General features: G+C 42.6%; 1 protein-coding gene across 1 annotated transcript in view; it reads right to left on the bottom strand.

The window, feature by feature from the left end:
• The window catches only part of CSMD2 (CUB and Sushi multiple domains 2), a 735,331-nt gene that overhangs the window by 14,959 nt on the left and 698,535 nt on the right, over positions 1–21,837 (bottom strand). Inside the window, exons 57-61 of the mRNA XM_032227842.1 lie at positions 11,797–11,973; positions 8,882–9,061; positions 6,281–6,454; positions 3,223–3,396; positions 1,782–1,855 (exon numbers count right to left, since the gene is read on the bottom strand). Of these exons, the coding sequence (XP_032083733.1) occupies positions 1,782–1,855; positions 3,223–3,396; positions 6,281–6,454; positions 8,882–9,061; positions 11,797–11,973 (779 nt within the window). The remainder of the gene's footprint in view (positions 1–1,781; positions 1,856–3,222; positions 3,397–6,280; positions 6,455–8,881; positions 9,062–11,796; positions 11,974–21,837) is intronic.

The following is a 21,837-nucleotide window of genomic DNA, read 5'->3' as shown; positions in this document are numbered from 1 at the left end:
TTGGCTTGGACTCTGATTTATTTTGGGATGCTATTTGGAATGCTGACACATAGCCACTCATCTAGTTAAAGCAACTGATCTAGTTAAAGATGGGTAATTCAACCTCACATATTGCCCTTCAGACCTGTCCTTGAAAAAGTGACCGATTTAACTTACAGTGACCAGTGTGATAAAGCTCCTTTTGCTCTTGAGTGATTCAGACGTGAAAGATATGTTCGTGGTTCAGACAAAAAACTAGTGGAACATATAACAAAATGTTGCCGTGTGCAATATTTTGGGCTCATGATTCTAGTTGTGCTGTGAGTTTCTCACACATAACATTATATTCTGAAAAGTTCATTCTCATGATGTGATAGAATCTCATGAAATTACCGTGGCCTCTCAAAGAGGAGATTGTTAACATATTCCACAAATTCACAAATGTTTGGCCATTTTAATCTTCAATTTGGGGAAAGGGAGAGATAGCCCCATCATGTGAGACCAGGCAGTGGTGCCAACAACATGAAAAGATTGCTGATCTTTTTCATAAAGCTACCGTCCTCTCGTATGTAGATGGGGAGTTCAAATGTTAGAATCTCCTATGCTCCTATCCACTGTGATTGAGTTGGTCACGGGCCATCAAGTCAGTGTTGACTCTTAGTGGCCATACAGGTAGTCCTTGACTTATGAGTGGTTATTAAGCAATCGTTCTAAATTATGATAGACCCCCCAAAAGTTACCATATTTTGGAGTATAAGACGCACTATAATTTTGAAGAAGTAAATTAAAAAAAATAAAGATTTTGCACTGCTTGCCTCACAAACCCTTTGCACACCTTGTTATTTGCAAAAACTAAGGGGGGGGGCATGTAGAGGTTTGGGAGGCTTGTAGAGGATTCCTGGGGGCTGGTGTCAAAAATGGCCCATTTTTTTTGCCCTCTCCAGCCCTCAGGAGCACTTTGCAAGCCTCCCAAACCCTCTGCACATCCATTTTTACATTTGCTGTATTCAGTGTATAAGATGCACCCTCTTTTTTGAGGGAAAAGGTGCATCTTATAACTCTGAAAAATATGGTATTTACAATCCTGATTCAAAGTTCCTATATCTGGGCCTATCAGCCATGATCACATGACCACATTTTTGTTGCTCAGCATCAGGCCCAAATTTATAGCCATTTGCAACATCCCACATGGCTTCAATTGATGATGCTTTTGAAAGAAATGGGTGTCCCCTTCTTGTTTCTTCCCTATAGCATGGGTTCACCTAATGAATATGGTATTACCTTAATGATCATGGCACTCATTTTATGCAACCACTTAATGACCACTGCAAAAAAGGTCACAAAATCACATCTGGTCATACGATGACCCACTTTATGGCCGCTCCGATTCACAATTCAAATTGTGGGTTGAATCACAGTTGTAAGTCGAGGATTCCCTGCATAGATTTCCTCCAGCTTGAGATGCCTTGTTATTTACTAAGGGAGGCAATTCTATTTGATTCTGTCTCCATTAGAAGCACAAGCATCATCAAGGACCACCTCTGAATCTAATCAAAGGTCCCTTCGGCGAAATCCTCCTATTGTCTCCCTCACAGAACAGCTTAATCAAGAGATAACAACTCTCCAAAGAGAGATCATCACTGTCTGTGTTTTGCATAAAAGGAGGATGAATATATTCAGTCCTTGGATTAAGGATGACAAATTAGCAGTTCCTGCTATATTATATAGATAAAGAAGATTGTTCAGGGCAAAGGAGAGAAGAAAAGAAAGGAGAGAGGAAGGAGGAGATGATCATATATTACCTGATAACCTTGGGAATTGTTTTGAATTCCAAAAAGGGGCACACCTGGATCCATGCAGGTTGTAACACTTGCGTCTGAAAAGAAAAACAAACAAATGTAAGTGCTTAATTCATTTCTCTCTGTGTGTCTCTGTGTGAGAGAGAGACAGAGAGAGAAAGAGAGAGGGGAGGAAGAGAGAGGGAGGGAGGGAGGGAGGGGGAAAGAGAGAGGAAGGGGAGAGGGAGAGAGGAAGGGAGTGAGAGAGAGAGAGGAAAGAAGAGGGAGAGAGGGGGAGAGAGAGAGGAAGAGAGAGGGAGAGAAGAAGGGAGGGAGAGAGATAGAGAAAGGGAGAGAGAGGAAGGAAGAGTGGGAAAGGGAGGAGAGGAAAGGAGAAGGAGAGAGGGAGGGAGATAGAGAAAGGGAGAGAGGAAGGGAAAGGGAGAGGGGGAGGGAGAGAGAGAAGAAGAGAGGGAGGGAGAGATAGAGAAAGGGAGAGAGAGGAAGGGAAAGAGGGAGGGGGAGGGAGAGAGGGAGAGGAAAGGAGAAGGAGAGAGGGAGGGATGGGGAAAGAGAAATAGGGGAGAGGGAGGGAGGGAGAGGGAGAAAAGGAGAGGGAGAAGGAGAGAGGGAGGGAGAGGGAGGAAGGGAGAGGGAGAGAAGAAGGGAGGGAGAGAGATAGAGAAAGGGAGAGAGGAAGGGAGAGGGGGAGGGGGAGGGAGAGGGAGAGAGGAAGAGAAACAGAAAACACTCTGCCTCAGTGAGACACTTCAGGTGGACTCCAGCTCTTCTGGAATCTTCTTCTGGTTCGAGGGCAGTGAGAACTAACCTTTTCTGGACTGAGTGCCAAAGCACGCATGGGCGTGCAAATGCATGTATGCATGCCTGAACCCCCAACATGCAATGCATGTGTGGGCCCCATAAATGTTCCCTGCTTCCCACGCATGCATGCACAGCCTCCCTGTACACATCCTGCCCATGCACGGCAGAGACCCGAAGACCAGCTGGTCAATGGGAAGTGCCCATGCAGGCAAATTTCCCAAAACACACCCAAAAACGAAAATCCAGAATTAAACTTTGGACTCAACTTTCTGTGATTACAGTTTTCTTTCAAACATGTTTTATATTAAATGCCTGTTTAACCACTATGGCAAAACAGTTGTAAAATCGGGATGACTCACTTAACAACCTTGTTAAGCGACAAAAGTTTTGGTCCCAATTGTGGTTGTGAAATTGAAGGCTACTTGTACTTCATATTCAGCAGGTGGTGACAACACCTTGCTTGGAAATTAAATAGGATTGGATCAGATTAGTATTTTGGCTGGAGTTTTCCAGGGAATATTAAGATACAAGAGTTGGAAAACTTTCTGGAGTAGAGCAATGGGAAACCACTTCTTTAGCACTGCCAAGAAAAGGCAGAGGCACTTTTATTATTTTGTTCCCCAATAAAGTCCCATCTTGTTACCGATGCAGCTTGGCTGAGTCCCACTCCATGATCCATCGGCCTGGCAGAACCTCCGGGCTGATCCCACCAGCACTAATGGGGGCAGACAGGAATATGAGACAGAGGAGCGGTAAGTAAAACCTCGATCTTCACGTCGCCCATCTGCTGGGATTCCTGGATCGCCACAAAAGACGGCTGCAAAAAGAATGGTCAAAGGACTTCAGTGAGAGACATTTCATTGGAATAACCAACCTTTTGTAACATCCTATGTCTGATGCATGCAGCCAGTGAGCCAAGATCCCTAACTCTTTTGGACCAGTAGGGAAATATAACATATTGAAAATGTTTTGGCTGTGCAGATGAAGAAGTAAGACAAAGACCTGAGCTTCTAAACCAGGGGTCCCCAAACATTTAGACCTCAGGGACCACTAAATTCATAATTTTACTCCTACGGACCACTAATATGATCTGCCTAATGACCAGCTGGGTGGGCGTGGCTAGGTGTTCATGTGACTGGATGGGCATGACCTACTTGATGTTACTGACATGGAGGGGCACCTCTACTTGCCCTTCCCCTCCCAGCCATTCCTTGCCTGTCCGCCTGGGCTCCTTAGGGCCCCAACAGGAAGCAGTTGCTGGAGCTAAGCAGCCACCATGAGAAAGAGTTGGCAAAACAGCTCAGGTCAAATTGGATCTGATCGAGAAGGAGGCTCAGCAGAAGCACCTCACTGAGGACTATGAACATAGGCTTTCCAAGCAAAGGGAAGGCTTGCGGGAGTGCAAGGCCAGGTATCGGCGCCTGGAGGCTCAGCGGGCTGAGATGGTCAGCCAGTTCCAGGCCATGATGAGTCCTACTTCTGCTCTTCCCACCAGCGGCATTTCCCTCCAGCCTTTGCCCAAAGCCCAAACTAGGAGGCTGAAGCTGACCCCAAGCTGGAATTTCTGCCCCCCACCGATCCACATAAAAAGACCCCAAACGGGTTACTCTCTGCAGCAACACAATCATTCATTGCACTTATCTGGCCCAGGGGCCATAGTTTGAGGACCCCTGATTTAGTGCAATATAAAAAATGCAAATAATCTTTCTACGGACCACCAAAATTTTCTCACGGACCTCCAGTGGTCCACGGAGCACCGGTTGGTGACAGCTGCTTTAGAGAATATTTGTAACCTGGCTAGCAGAAGAGAGTAGCCAGCTTCTTTCTGCATGCTGTGTTTCATTGTCAGTGAATGTTTAATCTATTTCCACCTTCCCACTCTCTCCTGGCAGACTGGCCGAGACAGAACAGAAAGCTAGCTTCAATTTTCTTGCTTGCCGTTGCTTGAATTCAAAAACAGAGCTTCTGTTGGGCAAAGCACCATGGGGCCTTTTGTGAACAGGAAAGGCTGTTTCTTCTGCAGCAGGTGGGACAGGAAATGCTAGACAAAAACTCATGTTCTGTCAAATGTTTGGGTGCGGAAAAAAAGCATCTTAGCACACCAGTACTGACACAAACATTCCCCACAATTGCAGGCAAGGTTCCCTTCTGATAAAACTGATCACTTTCCTTTAATTGCATACCTTTGCTTTCAGACCTCTACTCCAAAGAGCTTTGATAGCATCTGTTGTGGCCCACCAGTGGTCAGCGGAGCTGACAGCAGAGTCGGACAGTGAGGAGGTTGGGGAGGAACCTGGGCCAGTCTTGGAGTCTGGGGAAGGCTCTGATGAGGGCTTTATGTCAGAGGCAGAGCGGGGGCCAAGGCCATCTGGCAGTTATCAGCTGCCTTCGGAGTCAGACATCAGTGAGGCAGATGAACAGCTGGAACCTGTTCCCATGAGCTCATACACAGAGTCACCAGATGAATGGAACAGCTAAAGAACAGGGGTTGACTTGGAGTAAGGCCAGAGGTGGACAGTGAATGGTCTCTCCCATAGGGAATAAAAGAGGAGCAAAAGGGGAGGGGTGTTCGCAGGAGACAATTAGTTTGCTTAATTGGTTCATGGCTTTCCAAGATTCATTGTCAAGTTTTATAGATGTTGACCTGGCAGCTCTCTAAGCCAGATAAGGTCTGTGACTGTAAATCCTCCCTTGAAAGACTTTGCTGGATGTGAATGAGCAGAATTCACAGCAAATTAAGAAAAAGCTCACTCAGCTAGGTTCAAGAAGAGAGGGGGGAAAGGACTTTGGAAGTGCTTTAGTTAAAGTTTGCCAGTGGAAGTCTTTAACAACCAGAAGAGATGCGGGAATAGGGTAAGCATTTTAGTGGAATGTGATCCAACTGCCTTGTGCCACTGAAAGGTTTGTGTAAAATGGAACAAATAAACCAGAAAACTTTTCACCTAAGTGTTTCCCCCTGGCCCTCAGGGAGCATTAATCCTTCTCATGATTCTTCTGGTTCACAGCAACATTCATACAAGCAGCATCTCTCTGTTGTCTTTTTAAAAAATAGTCTCTTGCTATAATTTCCATTGCAACTGGAAAAACTGGTTTTTCCAATTGCAATGGCAGTTCACTGCAGTGTATGGCTGTGAAAGTTGGACCATAAGAAAAGGCTGAGCACCAAAGAATGAAGGCCTTTGAACTCTGGTGCTGGAGAAGATTCCTGCGAGTCCCTTAGACTGCAAGGCGATCAAACCGGTCGGTTCTAGAGGAGAGCAACCCTGACTGCTCTTTAGAAGGCCAGTTCCTGAAGAGGAAACTCAAATACTTTGGCCACGTTATGAGAAGGAAGGACTCCCTTGAGAAGTTCCTGATGCTGGGAAAGATTGAGGGCAAAAGAAAAATGAGACGACAGGGAATGAGGTGGCTGGATGGAGTCACTGAAGCCATCGGTGTGAGCTTAAATTGACTCCAGAGGATGGTAGAGGACAGGAAGACCTGGAGGAACATTGCCCATGGGGTTGCGATGGATCAGACACAACTAGGACACAACATAATGGCAGAGCAGCTTTTTTGATGGGTCTTTACTAAAGTCTGGATCCTGGCTTTTCACCAGTCAGTAAACAAGAGTTTGTGATGGGTATGTTTTTATAACATAACAAGCCCCAGATACTCCACTTCTGACTCCATACCTTCTCCAGATGGAACTGTCTACTTACGAAAACACTGTGGGATTTCTCCACTCCATGATCCATTTCCTTCACAGGTCAAAACAGCAGCTAGGGAGAGCTGGTAGCCTTCCAGGCAGGTATAACTGATACTTGAGCCCCAGCTGAAATCTGAGCCCATGACTCTTCCATTGGAAACAATTTGTGGAGATTTGCAGATGATAGCTAGGGAGAAAAAGTCACACACCGAACTCAACAAGAGACCCAGAAGGTTAGAATTCATGTTGTAGGGTTTCTATCATTGTCATGTGAGTGTGCTCTACACATTGAAAAGACTTGTTGTCATAGCTACAAAGCTCCTTCTTCAAAGGGCTAGATTTCACAGATGTTACCCTGTTCTTTCTATTTGGTCAAATAAATAAATAAATAAATGTTGCTGACATACAGATGGTAATTAAATAAGGCCACAGCATGCAAGTAACTGTATAGCAAATTGGCCATCTGTAGCATCTAGGGACAAAGTAAGGGAAAATTTAAACATTCTTCTATGGCCCATCAGAAATCCTGGCATGAAGGACATTAACACTATTCACATCCCTAGACAGGATGATCTTCTAAACCCGTAATGGCAAACCTATGGCACGCATGCCAGAGGTGGCACACAGAGCCCTCTCTGCGGGCATGCATGCTCTCGCCAGCTGCTGGTTTCCAGCAAGCACATGTGCACTGGCCAGCTGGTCTTCACGGGTGCTGGAGTGTCAGAACATGGCCTGAAAATGGCCCAAAAACCAGCCCCAAAGTGGCCAGAAATAATTGCTGTTTAGGCCATTTTGGAGCCACTTTTCAGGCCATTTTTGGGCTGTTTTTCAGGCTGTTTTTTCAGGCCAAAATGGCTAAAAAAACAGCCTGAAAATAGCACTCAAAACATCCAAAAAACAGGCATGCACGTGCCAGCCAGCTGGTCTTTGGGTTTCCGGCGCTCCGGCGTGCACATGCACACACGTTCCAGTTTGGGCACTTGGTGCCAAGAAGGTTGGCCATCACTGTTCTAGACTCTTCAGAATCATGTGCTTCCATGTGCAACCAAGACTAATTTATATATGGCTTCTGACTCTACCTCTAATCCCAAGTTCTTCAAAAAGTCTCAGATTATTCTTGAAACCAGTCCTTCCTGGCTTTCCATTGACCACAGGGATTCAAAATAATGTGAACCATAAACAGAAATGGCCATAAAAGGCCTCTTTAGGATTCTTTAAAAAAAAAAAAAAACCTTCTTGTTAAAGAAATTGGTGGGAAGTTTTTACCAGATTTTTCAACAAAACTCTCCCACCCTTCCAGCAGTAATATAATGGATGAATTCTCTTGAGATCTTGGACAGAAGCATGGAAAGCTGTACTGGAGCAATTGTACAACAGTGAAAGACAGAATACACACACACAACACCGTCTTTGATCACCTAGTGCAGGTATGCATATCCTGCCTATGAGACATTCTCCAAGCTGTTCTTTCTAAAGCTAATTCTCTTTAAACAAACTGAAGAAATGAGGCCATAAGGGGGAAAAAAGAATTTCTCTATCTGGATTTTGTGGCTTATTCTATCCTATCTTTATTCCATCTGGAGACTACCAGCATGGGAAAGATTCATCTAGACAAGGGATGGACAAATATGTCCCCTTTATGACCTTTGGACTTCAACTCCCAGAATCCCTGAGCCAACCATGCTGGTTCTCGAATTCTGGGAGTTGAAGTCCACAGGTTGTAAAGGACCACAGCTTCCCACCCTTGTTCTAGTCTAAATCAGGGGTCGGCAACCTGAATCACTCAAAGAGCCATTTGGACCCATTTCCCACAGGGGAAAAAAAAAAAAAAACCACCGGGAGCCACAAAACCCTTCCTGTGCCTGACTATTTCCTGAGTGGCCACAGAACTAGCATATGTAGTTGAATTAAGCGTTCTGTTTTCTTCTGAAACTTTTCTTGGGTTTATCCATGGTTGGCCTACCAGGGTTTGAAAAGCTAAAAAAAATCATGTGCTAGTGGGTGTAGCACATTGGCGGTTGTGATGCATATTGTGAGCAACAGGGAGCCGCAGTAGGAGGATGAAAGAGCCACATATAGCTCCAGAGCCGCAGGTTGCTGACCCCTGGTCTAGACCATGAGTGCCAAACTTGCCCTGTTACGTTGACATCATGTGATGTATCGTGACATTTTTTTCCCTTTGCAGAGGTAGCGTAGGCATGACCCACAGGCCACCAGTTTGACTCCCCTGCTTCTAGAACAGGGGTGGGTTCCGGCTTGTTACTGCCGGTTCGCTCAGGGGCACACTTCACGCGAGCGCTTGATGAGCGTTTTGCATAGTAAAAAATCGGCTTCTGCTCATGCGCAGAAGCAAAAAAGAAGATGGCGGCACTATAGGTAATATAACTGGTTTGGGGGAGTGTCCGGCCAAGTTACTGCCTACACGGCTGAACCGGTAGGAACCCACTTCTGTTCTAGACCAATGTTTCTCAACCTTGGTGGATTGAAGATGTGTGGACTTCAACTCCTGGAATTCCCCAGCCACACTTCTTCAAGTCACCAAGGTTGAGAAACACAGGTGTAAACTATAGGGAAATCCCACATATATACTAATGTGCGATTAAATTGGCCTTACCTTTGCAGACAGGTTTTGTCCCATTCCAGGCCCGGTCCTTAGTGCAAGTTAAAGTAGAAGCTCTTTCCGACTCCATCATGTAACCTGGCATGCACTGAAATGTGACAGTCTTATTATAGGTGAAGTCATTGCCCATTCGGATACCATTGGCTGGTACTCCAGGGTCTCCACAGTTTATCACTTGGAAAAGGAGAAAAAGAGGTCAGCTGCAGATCTCAAAGGCAAGGTTGATGAAATAGTTGTTAATAATGAAAACCACAGTATTATTTTGAAAGCAAGTTCTTACAATAGCCCTCAAGTTCAAGACATATTCTCCCATGGTGAGAATACTTAACGCTTAATTCTTAATGACAGCAGGGAGTAACTAGCCATTTAATTCCTAAGTCTGTACTGGGTCCCTTTCTAAATAGAAATATTGCAAGTCTTTTTGCTACCTGCAAAATCAGGGGAAGGGCTTCATGATTTCAACTGTGATTTACAGAAGTTTAAAAAAAACAGAAATCCCCTCATAATTCTGATCTGTGAGTGGCTATTATCCCTCCTTGCCAAAATTCAATTCTGGTTAAAAGGGGAAAATAGATTATCTTGTTAATTACAGACCTATTAGTCCTCTTAACACAGTCAGCAAGCTTGATGCAAGACATCTACAATGGAAATTTTACGATTGCCTGGAACAAGAAAACTTGCTGACAAAAGAGCAGGCTAGCTGATCCATTATTGATCAATGCCTAACATTTGAGCATTGCTTTGGAGAAATACTTCTCCTGCAACACCACCTCTCTTTATTTTGCTTTTAGAGATTTAAGGCAGAATTTGATGCTATCTTCTAAGTTAAACTGTGGGAGAAGTTAGAAGCTTTCTTGACCAACCAGCATTGACTTTATCTATACAGCACGAAGGCATGTTACTCCAAGAAAGTTGTAGCCACCAAGGCCATCTTACCCACTGTTACTGGAACCAAGAAAAATGTTAAGCAAAGCTGCATATTAGTCTCACTCCTGTCCACTTAATACATTAATTTCATAATGGGACCTCTCCACAATGTGAACTCTCTCTCCCTGAAGAGCTATTTCTGTTGTATTTGATGCAGATATTCTAGAGATATGTTCAATAAAGTTTGTTGGTCTTGAAAATTGCCTAGCATAGTATTGCAAGGAATACCAATTATCAGAAAGCTAATATCATGGGATATGCCAAAAGCCCCCGGAACCTTTTTGTGGCACATATATAGCCACAAGAATAAAATAATTGAGGATTGTTCTTAATTCTACTGTCAGTTGGAAGCTCCATGGAAACTACATTGTTGGAAATGCATAGAGGAACTCACCTGTCATTGTTATATAATTTAAGGCTAGAAATGGCTATTATACACCTATAGTTCTCAAATTATTTGATGGCAAGCCATTAGCATTACTTCTCTATTATGCCCATAGGTAAAGGTAAAGGTTCCACTCACACATATGTGCTAGTCATTCCCTACTCTAGGGGATGGTGCTCATCTCCATTTCAAAACCGAAGAGCTAGCGCTGTCCAAAGACATCACGGAACCCTGTTACCTTCCCACCAAAGGTGGTCCCTATTTTTCTACTTGCTTTTTTTACGTGCTTTCAAACTGCTAGGTTGGCAGAAGCTGGTACAAGTAATGGGAGCTCACCCCCTTACACGGCACTAGGAATCCGAACCACCAAACTGCCGACCTTTCTGATTAACAACCTCAGTGTCTTAGCCACTGAGCCACCACATCCCTTATTATACACCCAGAGCTATGCTAATGGCTTGGCATCAAATAATTTGAGAATTATACACCTATAGTTCTCAAATTATTTGATGCCAAGCCATTAGCATAGCTTCTCTATTATGACCAACTGGGTCCCTTTTCCAGTTTTGCCCCACTAGAATGTGTACAATCCAAACTTCAAAGAAATGTCCTTCAAGAGTCTTTACTGACACTTTGTGCTTTAGATAGCCATCATGAAAATGAAGACTAAAGTGTGGTTGGCCAACTATTGGTTCAAACTATCTTTCTTTACTCTTTGTCCCACTAATGATGAGCAAAGACTTCCAATTTGTCTGGAAACCAGGTAAGGGCAATTAAAATCTTATCCGTGGTCCTCTCACCAGATGTTGAGTTATGAGTTGGAGATTGATTCAGGTAGGCTCTCTACTTGGGAAGGCAATAGCCTTGTGAATCTGGATACAATAGAACATCTGTTCTGTCTTAAGAAATAATACTTGATTATTCAGAGTTCCCATGCTCTTAATGTATCTCTCAAGGGAAGAGTTTCTCCAATGTATCTTCTTGCCAACCTTTGCCCCAAAATTACCTTCTTCTCAATAACCTCTGCACAGGAGTTCACAGAATACAATCTGCCCTAAAGCTGCTCAGAGGTGGCCTCTTCAGAACAGTGATTCATACAGAGACTGCAGGATGGAGAACTCAGTTCCTTGAAGGATGGGAGGACTTAAACATTTCTATATGAAAAGCACCATTTCTGAAGAATTTGGGATGTGCCAATCCAGGGATGCTCCATATTTATTTCATAACTTTATGTTCCAACACTGGGAACAAACCTAGGCAGCAATTTAAAAGTTCTAAGCAGCAGATAACAGGATGAGGGTGTAGATGTAGATGTAAGAAAAGAAAAAAAGAAAAGAAAAAGAAAAGACAAGAAAAGATGTAACAAATAAAAGAAAAAAAAATAAAGAACCCAGTGATTTTGGAGCAGAGCATAAATAAATAAGAATACTAATGAAGAATAAATTAAAATGAAACAGCAAGGTAGCATTCCAGCATTCCCTATTATCCTGCCCTGTGGTTCTTGTAACTCTTAGCGGTTGGTCCAAGTACATCTAGAAAGCATCAAGTTGTAGAGATGAGCTTCATCATTGCTAACCTCTTCCTTTGGCCAACTCACCTGTGCATTCTGGGGTGCTCCCAGTCCAGGTTCCATTGACAGTACAATGCCTGCTGAGCACACCTGTGGAATAATAGCCATCACGGCACTTGTATATGATGGAGCTGGAGAACACCAGGCCGTCATTGAATAACACCCTTGAGTTGCTGGGTGTCCCAGGGTTCCCACATGATATCACTGCAATCAATGAGTAAATGAATGAAGCTTCAGTCAAAACAATATGAAGCATTTGCATCAACGTGCAGATATCAATGCAGAGTTAGAGAGATCTAATGGGTGTCATCTGTACTCTCCATTGGAACTTGCAATATTTTTCCAAGATGTTGGGCAGAGAAAGATCATACTCCTGATTCTACTTCTTATTAAAGGCTGAAGATAGAACCCTCAATCCAGAGGTGAATTGCCAATTTTTTTTACAATAGGTTCGGGCATGTTCTCGCGCATGAGACGCTTCTATGCATGTGCAGAAGCTTCTGGGTGGGTGAGTGGAACCTTCTGCCACCGCTACTACTGGTTCGGCCTATCTGGGCTGAACTGGGAGCAGCCCACCTCTGCCTCAAGGATAAAGCAAGGGCTCTGCACCAAGTGATAGTGGTGAACCCTGCTGAGCTGTTGTCCACATATACTTTAGCTAACAGAAAATTATACCAGCATGTCATTAACTATTACCATTGCCAATCCTCTTCCTATTGTAATGCCTGTCAGCATTCCAAATAGCATCCAAAAGTAAATCAGAGTCCAAGGCAAAGTATTGCTTAAAGTTCCAATTTATTAAGAGAGCCATGTTGGCACATCTGGGAAAACCCAAATCTGAAAGATTCCTGGTTTTCCCCACCTAGTTGAAAGTTCAAGATCATGCCCACACACCCACAAGTCCATCCCATGGTCCAATCTCCCACTGCCATTCTGGCAGTTCCACCCATCCAGTTTCAGTCAGGTGCAGAGACAAAGAATGACCTTGGATTTCTAGAAATAATTTTGTTATGGCTTCATTGCATCTCCTACAATCCCCCTCCCATTTTCCCACAATAGAAAATGCATAGCAGAATAATAAAGAGTGTGGCAGGCCAAAGATCCCCCCAAAAAGATGGCTGCAGGCCTGACAATGCCTTTGTTTCAAGTCACTGCAACCTTCTAACTTCTCATCAAGATAATGAGTTTATTACCCTTGAACATTGCAACAATTAAGGTATTGGGGAAGAACATGACTTTAACTCTGGTATAGCTAAGAGTGACTTAATTCTAATTCAGGTGAAGACAACATCATGCTAGGACAATTCAAAGCTAAGAGCAAATGGAAAAAGCCTTCAGAGTACATTTCCTTTTAGAACACATTTGGAAGTCCCATACAGGTAGTCTTCAACTTACAACCACAATTGAGTTCAACATTTCTGTTGTTAAGTGAGACATTTGTTAAGCGAGTTTTGTCCCATTTTACAACCTTCCTTGCCACACTTGTTAAGTGAATCATTGCAGTTGATAAGTTAGTCACCCAGTTGTTAAGTGAATCTGGCTTTCCCATTGACTTTGCTCGTCAAAAGTTGCAAAGGGGAATCATGTGACCTTGGGGCATAGCAATGGTCATAAGTATGAACCAGCAGCCAAGCATCTGAATTTTGACCACATGATCATGGGGATGCTATCAAGATTGTAATTATGAAAAGTGGTCAAAATTCACTTTTCAGTGTCATTGCAACTTTGAACAGTCACTAAATGAACTGATGTCAGTCGTGGATTAACTGTCCTGGGTGAGAATTCTGGGTGTTACTGTTATTGGATATCTGGAGAGTCCCAAGAATGAGAAGACTGAACATGCTCCCTTGCTTATGAGGGTTGGATGAATTTCTTGAGCTACAGTCCTAAATATACATATTGAGATGTAAAAGCCATCATTTGTAGTGTGATGGGGCATCTGAAGAGGATTGAGCTATGGGACATGTTTAAAGCATCTAACTATTTGGTAGAATGGGCATATTAATGTGTCCTGGAAAATAAACAAACTAAATTCCACACTTATCTCCTATCGAATATTGCATTCTGTGTTCCTCAACTGTATTCCTCAATCCTCAATTCTTCTTCTTTTGAATCTATCATCTATCTATCTATCTATCTATCTATCTATCTATCTATCTATCTATCTATCTATCTATCCATCCATCCATCCATCCATCCATCCATCCATCCATCCATCCATCCATCCATCCATCCATCCATCCAGTATGTTCCAGCATAACTCGGGAATGCCTTGATCAATTTCAACCAAATATGGAACACAGATGACTAACTTGCTGGAAACAAATACTTGGGGGGGGGGGGAGAGAGACACTCCAATACTCCTCTGGGTGTGTGTTCTATTACGATACAGCCTGTTATGCCTTCAAATAGCTTCTACTGTACAGTGCATTGGAGTTACCATGGTAAAGGCTTCACAGTACTCCACAAGGGGGCTCCCTCTGGTAAGGGGGGAAATCCGACATTAGAAATTACGTTTGGTCCGGACATTTCCCCCCTATAAATAAATACCTGGGCAATGCCTAGCTAGTATGCTATAAAACATTGTGAAATATTTGTACAAAAATACAAGTTAGTATTTTGCATCGATGTGTTTTTATTACATAAACTTAATACGGTTCCTTTAAGTGAGGCATCAATATTAGATCCTCTGTTACAGTCAACAGAGTTTTTAGGGTGATCTCTCATTATGAAATCAGCATTTTCCTCAACAGAACAGATCATCCAAAGAACCCCATTTTACTGCCCCAAAGGGAAAAAAAATGTTAGATCTATATATAAATCTGCATAGATGAATTTGCTGTTCTCTCCTCAATTAAATAGATGTACTAAAACAGCCGTTTCCCTTGGAGATTCATCTGCCTAAGATCCAACCCGTTATTCTGACTTCTCTTCTGAATTAATGGTCTGAATGCTCCCTGCAGCATTTTCTTTGCCATTCACTTAGTGGCTCAAGAGTCTTTCCTTTAAAGATTATAATGTCTTTGCTGAAACCCAGGTTTGGAACAAGATGTGGTGGAATGTCTTTTCCAGTGCGGTCCAGTGCGGTATACATACATACATACATACATACATACATACATACATACATACATACATACATACACACACACACACACACACACACACACACACACACACACACACACACACACACACACACACATATATATATATATATATATATATATATATATATATATATATATATATATAATGTTTGGTGTTCTCTGCATTTGATTGTTTGTTTACAGATGTTTTATTACCCAAGTAAGCAGCAGTGGGAATGAGAAAAGTTAGCACCCAGTTCTCTGCCTGGTTGCTGGGTGGGCGTAGACATGGTTGGCATGGCCTACTCTTGCACGGTGAGTGGGTGTGGTTTCACCCTCCCCGGGCTCTGAAGGCTTTCCTTGAGCTTCCGGGAGGGCAAAAATGACTTACCCCGGCCTCTGGAGGCCTTTTGGAGGCCAGAAAAGGGCCCATTTCCAGATTTCAGAGAGGCCTGTTTTTCACACTCCCAGTCTCCATCAGAGCTCTCCACTTACCTGGCCACGTGGAGACTCCTGGGACAGGCAGGGAGGGGTGTGGCCAGCCGGTCCTTGCAACAACCAGTTCGGTGAACTGAATGCAAAATTAACACCTGGTTCACCTAAACTGGTGCGAACCGGCTGAATCCCACCCCTGAAAGTAAGTAACATCATCAGTGATAATGAGCATTGGGTTTGCTCACACTCACCCCATATTGCAAACTCTGTATACTTTCCCCCACTCTGTACACTGTACAGTCATCCCATCACTGACCAGCACTGATGATGTTATCTAGTTGGGTAATCAAACGTCTTCAAGAAAACAAACAAGCTCAGAGAGCACCAAGGATTCCACAGTTGTAAGATCCTCAGCTGCAGATACCATCTTCTATTGAAAACAAACTTATTTACCAATGCAATCAGAGGTAATGATGCATCATGGAAAGAGAACCCTCACTCATACCCATCACAAACTTATTTTTACAAACTCTTGGGTTGTGCTTTCGTTCTTCATGCCAGCTTTGTTTGGTGCCAAAAGGAGGATGGGGGAAAAAAACCCTTTCCTCCTATTTCTCTGTGTGTGTTTGCTTGTTTTTATTTTAATGCCAATTTTCATTTTAAATCTCGCTGGAAATTAAAGCTAAACGAAGCCTGACTCTTCAGTCTGGTACAGGGATCCTGGTTACAAGGCAGCTTATGTCGCATAAAATGGAAACGCTAACACAGCACAGCGCTAATGAAATGCGATTAATTAGCTTGCTTCATTCCAAACCATTTGTGGCCTTTGAAATATTGATTGGGGTTCTTTGGGGGAAAAAAAATTCCCTCTGAATTTTTATGATTATAAGGCGAAGGGGGGAAAAAGACTTAAAATTAACAGCCCCCGCCCCTGGGGAATAAACACTGCTGTTTTTGCTGCCAAATGAACCAGAGTGGGATGAAGCATATGCCTGCTACGTCTCGGTCCCTGAGGCAGAGGTGAGCCACAGAAATGTGTGGACAGCTGGGGATTACTCTGGGGAAAGAGTCCAGCTAAAGGTTATGCTTTGTACACAAATCTCTGAAGCAGAGAGCTTGCTATGTAACAATTCCAAACCTGGGGATTGAAACAGCAGCCTTTTAAAAAAGTCAATGGATACTATGCTCCTTGGAAAGTTCTCTGCAGGTTTTTGGGATGACTTTCATCCTATGGAGCAAATCACAATGTAAAGAAAAGTAATAGTCCTACACTTAGGTAAGAAAAACCAAAAGTACACATATAAGCTGGGTGAAACCAGGCTTAATAGCAGTGACTGTGATCTTGGAGTCTTAGTGGACAACCAACTAAATATGAGACAGCAGTGTGCAGCAGCAGCCAAAAAAGCCAATACAATCCTAAATTGCATTAACAGAGGGATACAATCAAGATCAAGGGAGGTACTAATACCATTCTAGTAGGATCATACCTAGAGAACTACACCAAGTTTTGGTCCCCACACTATTAAAAAGATGTTGAGACTCTAGAAAAAGTGCAGAGAAGAGCAACCAAGATGATTAGGGGACTCAAACAAATGAAGAACAGGAACTGGGCATAGTTAGTCTAGTGAAGAGAAGGACCAGGGGAGACAGGATAGCAGTGTTCCAATATCTGAGGTGCTGCCACAGAGAGAAAGGGGGTCAACCTGTTTTTCAAATCACCTGAAGGCCAGACAAGGAATAATGGATGGAAACTGACCAAGGAGAGATTCAACCTAGAAATAAGGAGGAACTTGCTGACAGTGAAAACAATCAACCCATGGAACAGAAGTTGCTTTCGGAAGTTGTGGGAGCTTCATCACTTGAGACTTTCAAGAAGAGATTGGAGTGCCATTTGTCAGAAATGGTGTAGGGTCTCCTGCATGAGCAAAGGGTTGGACTAGATGACCTATAAGGTCCCTTCCGACTCTGTTAATCTGTTAAGTATATCTGATTCTGGCCCTTCAACCACTGAAAACAGGAATTGATTAAATTGCAGGAGGTTGGGTTGATTGTAAACTCACACATTTCTTTCTAGGGTTCCAGAATTTAAAATAGGACACAGGGCCAGGTTATTTATGGGACTGAGTCTCCCTAGGTACATATGCAGTCTCTGTCCTACCAGATCATACAGGGTGGATATGCTACTAGTTCCTTCCCCTAAAGATTGCCACCTTATGGGATCTAGGAAGTCTGCCTTTTCCATGACAACCCCTTCTGCCCTATGGAACACCCCTCCGTTTGAGATTCAGCCTCTCCTCTCCCAGCCATCCCAAAAGCATTTGAGACCTGGCTTCCCCCCACCCTCAAGCTCTGGGATACACCAACGTGGATGAGAGGATTCAATGAGCGACAGCAGGTGAAATCTTAACTTTTGTGCAGTTTTTTAAATGTTTATGGTTTTAATAAATATACTTTATGCATTATTTTGTTTTATTATTGACATTGTTCTAATTGTTGATTGGGAACCATGCAGACTTTGATATAAGATTGATATAAGAGTTCTATAAATGTTTAAATAAAGTAAAATGAATTTTTAAAAAACACTGGAGCAAAAGCAACTTCTGACTTCCCACAGGCTTCCCCATTGAGTTATGTGCAAAGCTGCAGGGAACATTGGAAATCTTTCTTCCCTTCCCTTTCCTCTTGTCTCTTCCCCTCCTGTCTTGTAACTCAAATCTGCTTACAACATTGGTCTAGAAAACCAAAGTATGCAGCATAATTGAAGTTTGAGACTCATTTAGTTTTTGAATGGTATGCTAGAAGGACCGCATTTCAAAATGTAAGTGGATCCAGGATAAAAAAAAAAGTCTTAATTAAAATTCAGTTCACTTGATGTAATAATTTTCTCCATCTGCCACACTGACAGATACAATTTGCTGCCAATTTTGGAGGAAGTCTGGAGGCTTCACGCAGTGTTTCAAGGAACAGCATGCAGCTTTGAGACCTCAGGTTCTCCACCTTTGCGCATGCAAGGAGAAAATTGCCTCAGGAAGCAAATGCTGAGAAGTATGGTGATGTAGTCTTTTGGGAGAAGAAAATTATATGCATAGTAAGCCTCCTCTGAACCACCTTGAGATTGCCTTCTGCAAGAAAGAATACAATCCCATGACCAGGGATGGGCTGGTCAACTTCATGGCATAGAAAAGATATGAAGCATCTCATCTTCATTACAAGGTGAAAACTCTATTGGTTACTCTTGTCATAATTTTTTACATTCTCTTCCAAGAGCATCATGCCATAATTGAGCTTTAGTGTTGCAGCATCTTTGTTCCAAATCTTTTCTTCCCGTCCCTTGGTTTTGGATACAAATCCTAAAGGTAAAGGTTCCCCTTGCACATATGTGTTAGTCATTCCCAACTCTAGGGGGCAGTGCTTATCTCTGTTTCAAAGCCAAAGAGCCAGGGCTGTCCGAAGATGTCTCTGTGGTCATGTGGCTGGCATGACTAAATGTCGAAGGCGCACAGAAAGCTTTTACCTTCCCATCAAAGATGGTTCCTAGTTTTCTACTTGCATTTTTACATGCTTTCAAACTGCTAGGTTGGCAAAAGTTGGGACAAGTAACGGGAGCTCACTCTGTTATGTGGCGCTAGGGATTCAAACTGCTGAAGAGCTGACCTTTCTGATCAACAAGCTCAGCGTCTTAGCCACTGAGTCACCATGTCCCTTAAACAACATATATAAACCCTAGTGCTTGTCGAATACAATTCAGTTGTAAATGACTTTCTGTCCCTAATACCAAACATTCCCCATATATCATGCTATATTTATAATCTTGCGATTAAAAAGTTTTGTCTGGGATCCATGTTCCTGGCTCTTTATGAACTTCATAAAATTATTTATTTTGGGATTGATATACATGACTCATCCCTTTTTCAGCAATAAAATGAAATAACAAATGAAGATATTTGAAGTAGTGACAGAGGAACTATCAGACATCAAGACAATGTCTTGTCTTCAGTCATTGGGATACAACCAAGATCAAGGGAGGTACTAATACCATTCTATAAAGCCCTAGTAAGATTACACCTAGAGTACTGCATCCAGTTTTGGTCACCACACTATAAAAAGATGTTGAGACTCTAGAAACAGTGAAGAGAAGAGCAACAAAGAGGATTAGGAGACTGGAGATTAAACATATGAAGAACGATTGCAGGAACTGGGCATGGCTAGTCTAGTGAAGAGAAGGTCCAGGGGAGACATGATGCCAGCCTTCCAATATTTGAAGGGCTGCCACATAGAGGAGGTGCTCAAGCTATTTTCCAAAGCACCTGAAGGCAAGACAAGGAACAATGGATGGAAACTGACCAAGGAGAGATTCAACCTAGAAATAAGGAGGAACTTTCTGACAGTGAGAACAATCAACCCATGGAACAGAAGTTGCCTTTGGAAGTTGTGGGAGCTTCATCACTTGAGACTTTCAAGAAGAGAGGGTCTCCTGCTTGGATGGGGGGGGGGTTGGACTAGATGACCTACAAGGTACCTTCCCAGTCTGTTAATCTAATCTCATTGGCTGCATCAGAATATATTTCCATCAAATTTACAAAGCTTGGCTTCTGATCAACCAGAGAAAAGCTTATACTCTTTGGGTCTCTCTAGGTTCTTTTCTCCTGTCTTCCCTGGCATTGATTTTAAATACAGAAGCATTTAAAGTATAGAAGTAACAATAATCCCCTGAAAAGACCGCTGAGCTTTATTACACCGGATTACCTGGTGTCTTTCTCTATTCTCCCTGTAAAAGCTATCTGAATATATATGTTTATTAGGCTTCTAAGGGATGTTGAATGTAACTTTATCTAGCATGAGATGGCTTAATGGAGTAGTTTTCTAAAGAAAATAAAAATGTCACCATGACAACAGACTTTTCTGCCGATCATCCTTAGATGAAAGCATGGTAAGGGAAACTTGGAAAATTTAAAATGAGTCCCTGTTCACAACCAGTCACAAGCTTGGAATCACAAAAGATGATGGTCACTTAGACCACCATCAAAAGAGAGATTTTAGGGGATGTTGGTCATGATTCCTAGTGACACCTCCAGAATGAAGGTAGAGGACTCTAGGGATTAGTTGTTGGGCACAGGCATTTAATAATCGACATTTAGGGGAGGTATTTTTGTTAGCCACCAAAGCACGACGTGAGACTCTAAGGCAGGGATGTTTAAAACTGGTGGACTTCAGCTCCCAGAATTTCCCAGTCAGCAAAACTAAGATATAAAACAGACTGGGGTGGAATTTTCCATTTCTTTTTCTTCTTCAATTTTGTTGCTTGAAGTATAATCTTTCAAAAGGAGGAATACTCTCTCCAACATCTTCTTAGGTGGTATCTTCTCATTTGGAAGATGTTTGAAGTTTTCATTCCTCAAATTGGATAAGAACTTGTATATTTTTCCTGGTGCTATGTTTTTTTTTTGTTTTTTTTTTTGCTGCAAAGTTTTAACAAGCACAATCTCAAAAGGTGAAAAAGAATTGTAGAAGAAGCTGTATTAAACCATGCTCACTTTTACCTTTCAAGTTCATTTATGACTTTCCCAGAGGTTCAGGCTAACCAAAATGGTGAGTTGCCTGAAGAGTATAGCAAAATTTTTCATTTAAGCAGGTGTAGTACAAACAACTTAAATCTCTGGACAAATTTGCTGTACTGTACAGACTTGCCATTAACAAACAATAGTAATAACAATAGCAATAGCCCTTAGATATATACTGCTTTACAGTGCTTTTACTGTAAAGAGTCAGCAAATCTCCCCCAACAATTTCAGTCCTCATTTTACCCACCTCGGAAGAATGGAAGGCTGAGTAAACCTTGAGCCTGGTGAGATTTGAACTGCCAAATTGCAGGCAGCCAGCAGTCAGCAAAAGTAGCCTGCAGTATTGCATTCTAACCACTGTTTCACCTTGGCTCATAATTACATGAATCCAATCTGGTTAGTGTAGCCTCTGAAAAGAATCTAAAACTTGTTTGAAAATACTAAGCCATATACTGTGGTAGTATATATAGAATAGAATAACAGAGTTGGAAGGGACCTTGAAGATCTTCTAGTCCAACCCCCTGCTTAGGCAGGAAATCTTACACCACTTCAGACAAATGAATATCCAACATCTTCTTAAAAACATCCAGTGTTGGAACATTCACAAATTGCTAGGCATATGAGGAAATATGCCCCAAGCCCACCGACTCAGATCTAGGAAGAACTTTATGGCAAGAAGAAATATTCTTGAGGGTCACAAGAACAAAATTGAATTAAAAGATGGCGGAAAGAGACCATTGGGCAAGGAATGACATTAAAGGAGGATTTGGTTGAAGGATCTTATACTACCTGGAGAACGCTAAATAAGTTGAGAGTTGGAGTGCCTAAAGTCAATATACTGAAGTGGAGGCTCTTTGCAGATAATATGCTTTGTGAATGTGGAGAGAAGGTGGCTCCATTCTATCAATTTGAAGATTGATGTAAACATGGGATGAGGAGGAGGAGGAGGAGGAGGAGGAGGAGGAGGAGGAGGAGGAGGAGGA

Source organism: Thamnophis elegans, chromosome 12, assembly GCF_009769535.1.
Source record: "Thamnophis elegans isolate rThaEle1 chromosome 12, rThaEle1.pri, whole genome shotgun sequence".
Classification (NCBI taxonomy): domain Eukaryota; kingdom Metazoa; phylum Chordata; class Lepidosauria; order Squamata; family Colubridae; genus Thamnophis; species Thamnophis elegans.
This window is presented reverse-complemented; position numbering and strand designations above follow the sequence as displayed.